The sequence below is a fragment of the Geospiza fortis genome, unplaced genomic scaffold, assembly GCF_000277835.1.
Source record: "Geospiza fortis unplaced genomic scaffold, GeoFor_1.0 scaffold113, whole genome shotgun sequence".
In the NCBI taxonomy this organism is placed as follows: domain Eukaryota; kingdom Metazoa; phylum Chordata; class Aves; order Passeriformes; family Thraupidae; genus Geospiza; species Geospiza fortis.
In genome coordinates, this window is record NW_005054429.1 from 1,608,219 (window position 1) to 1,609,036 (window position 818).

The 818-nt window shown below is 53.2% G+C and overlaps 1 protein-coding gene across 1 annotated transcript in view; it reads left to right on the forward strand.

The window, feature by feature from the left end:
- Window positions 1-311: 311 nt before the first annotated feature.
- Window positions 312-818, forward strand: part of BDNF (brain derived neurotrophic factor) — a 40,701-nt gene continuing 40,194 nt past the window's right edge. The window contains exon 1 of the mRNA XM_005426937.2: window positions 312-511. Within this exon, the coding sequence (XP_005426994.1) occupies window positions 509-511 (3 nt within the window). The 5' untranslated portion in view covers window positions 312-508. The remainder of the gene's footprint in view (window positions 512-818) is intronic.

The following is an 818-nucleotide window of genomic DNA, read 5'->3' on the forward strand; positions in this document are numbered from 1 at the left end:
TAAATCTCCAGAGCCGGCTCGCCTTGCGCGGCCCCGGGTGCGAGCCGGGAGGAGGAAGGAGGGCGGTGGGAGTCAGGGCTCGCTGCGCAGCGCGCCCGGCCGCCAGGACTTCGCTCGGGAACTTGGCGTCCCGCTCCGGTTTCCTGGGAGGCGGCTGCGATCACGTTTTATATTGTATTGGTTGGTAACCCCTCTCATTCATTAAGATCACGTAAGAACTCAGAGGGAAACGTGACTCTGAGCTAAGGCGTTTGCGTAAATCTATAGGTTTTTAAAACTCCCTGCCAGTTGCTTTCTGTCTTCTGTAGGCACCAAGGTGGTGGAGAGTTTAAGCTTGCGGATATTGCAAAGGGTTATTAGATTCATAAGTCACACCAAGTGGTGGGCGATCCACTGAGCAAAGCAGAAGTTCTCACATGATGACTTCAAACAAGACACATTACCTTCCAGCATCTGTTGGAGAGACTGGATTTTAAACCACTTCTGTCTCCAGGACAGCAAAGAAACAATGGTGAGTACCTGCAAAAAAAGCTTATTTTTAATACCCGGAGAGAGGAACAAAACAACTACACCAAAAAAGCTCGAGATGCTGCTTAACGACAGGATCTGATATCACGGGCTCGGCTTTCTAGTACTTAATACGCCAAAGAGCGTAACCCGCGGAGGCCGGCAGAATTGTGCTTTAGACGGTGTAACTTTAATTGCGGCGCTCTTTGATTTAGGGCTGCGATGGAAACGGCGCGTCTGAGCCACAAACTTGCAGCTGCGGCGGCCGGGCTGCCGCCGGGCGCTCTCCCGTCCCTCGGCGGGCACCGGGG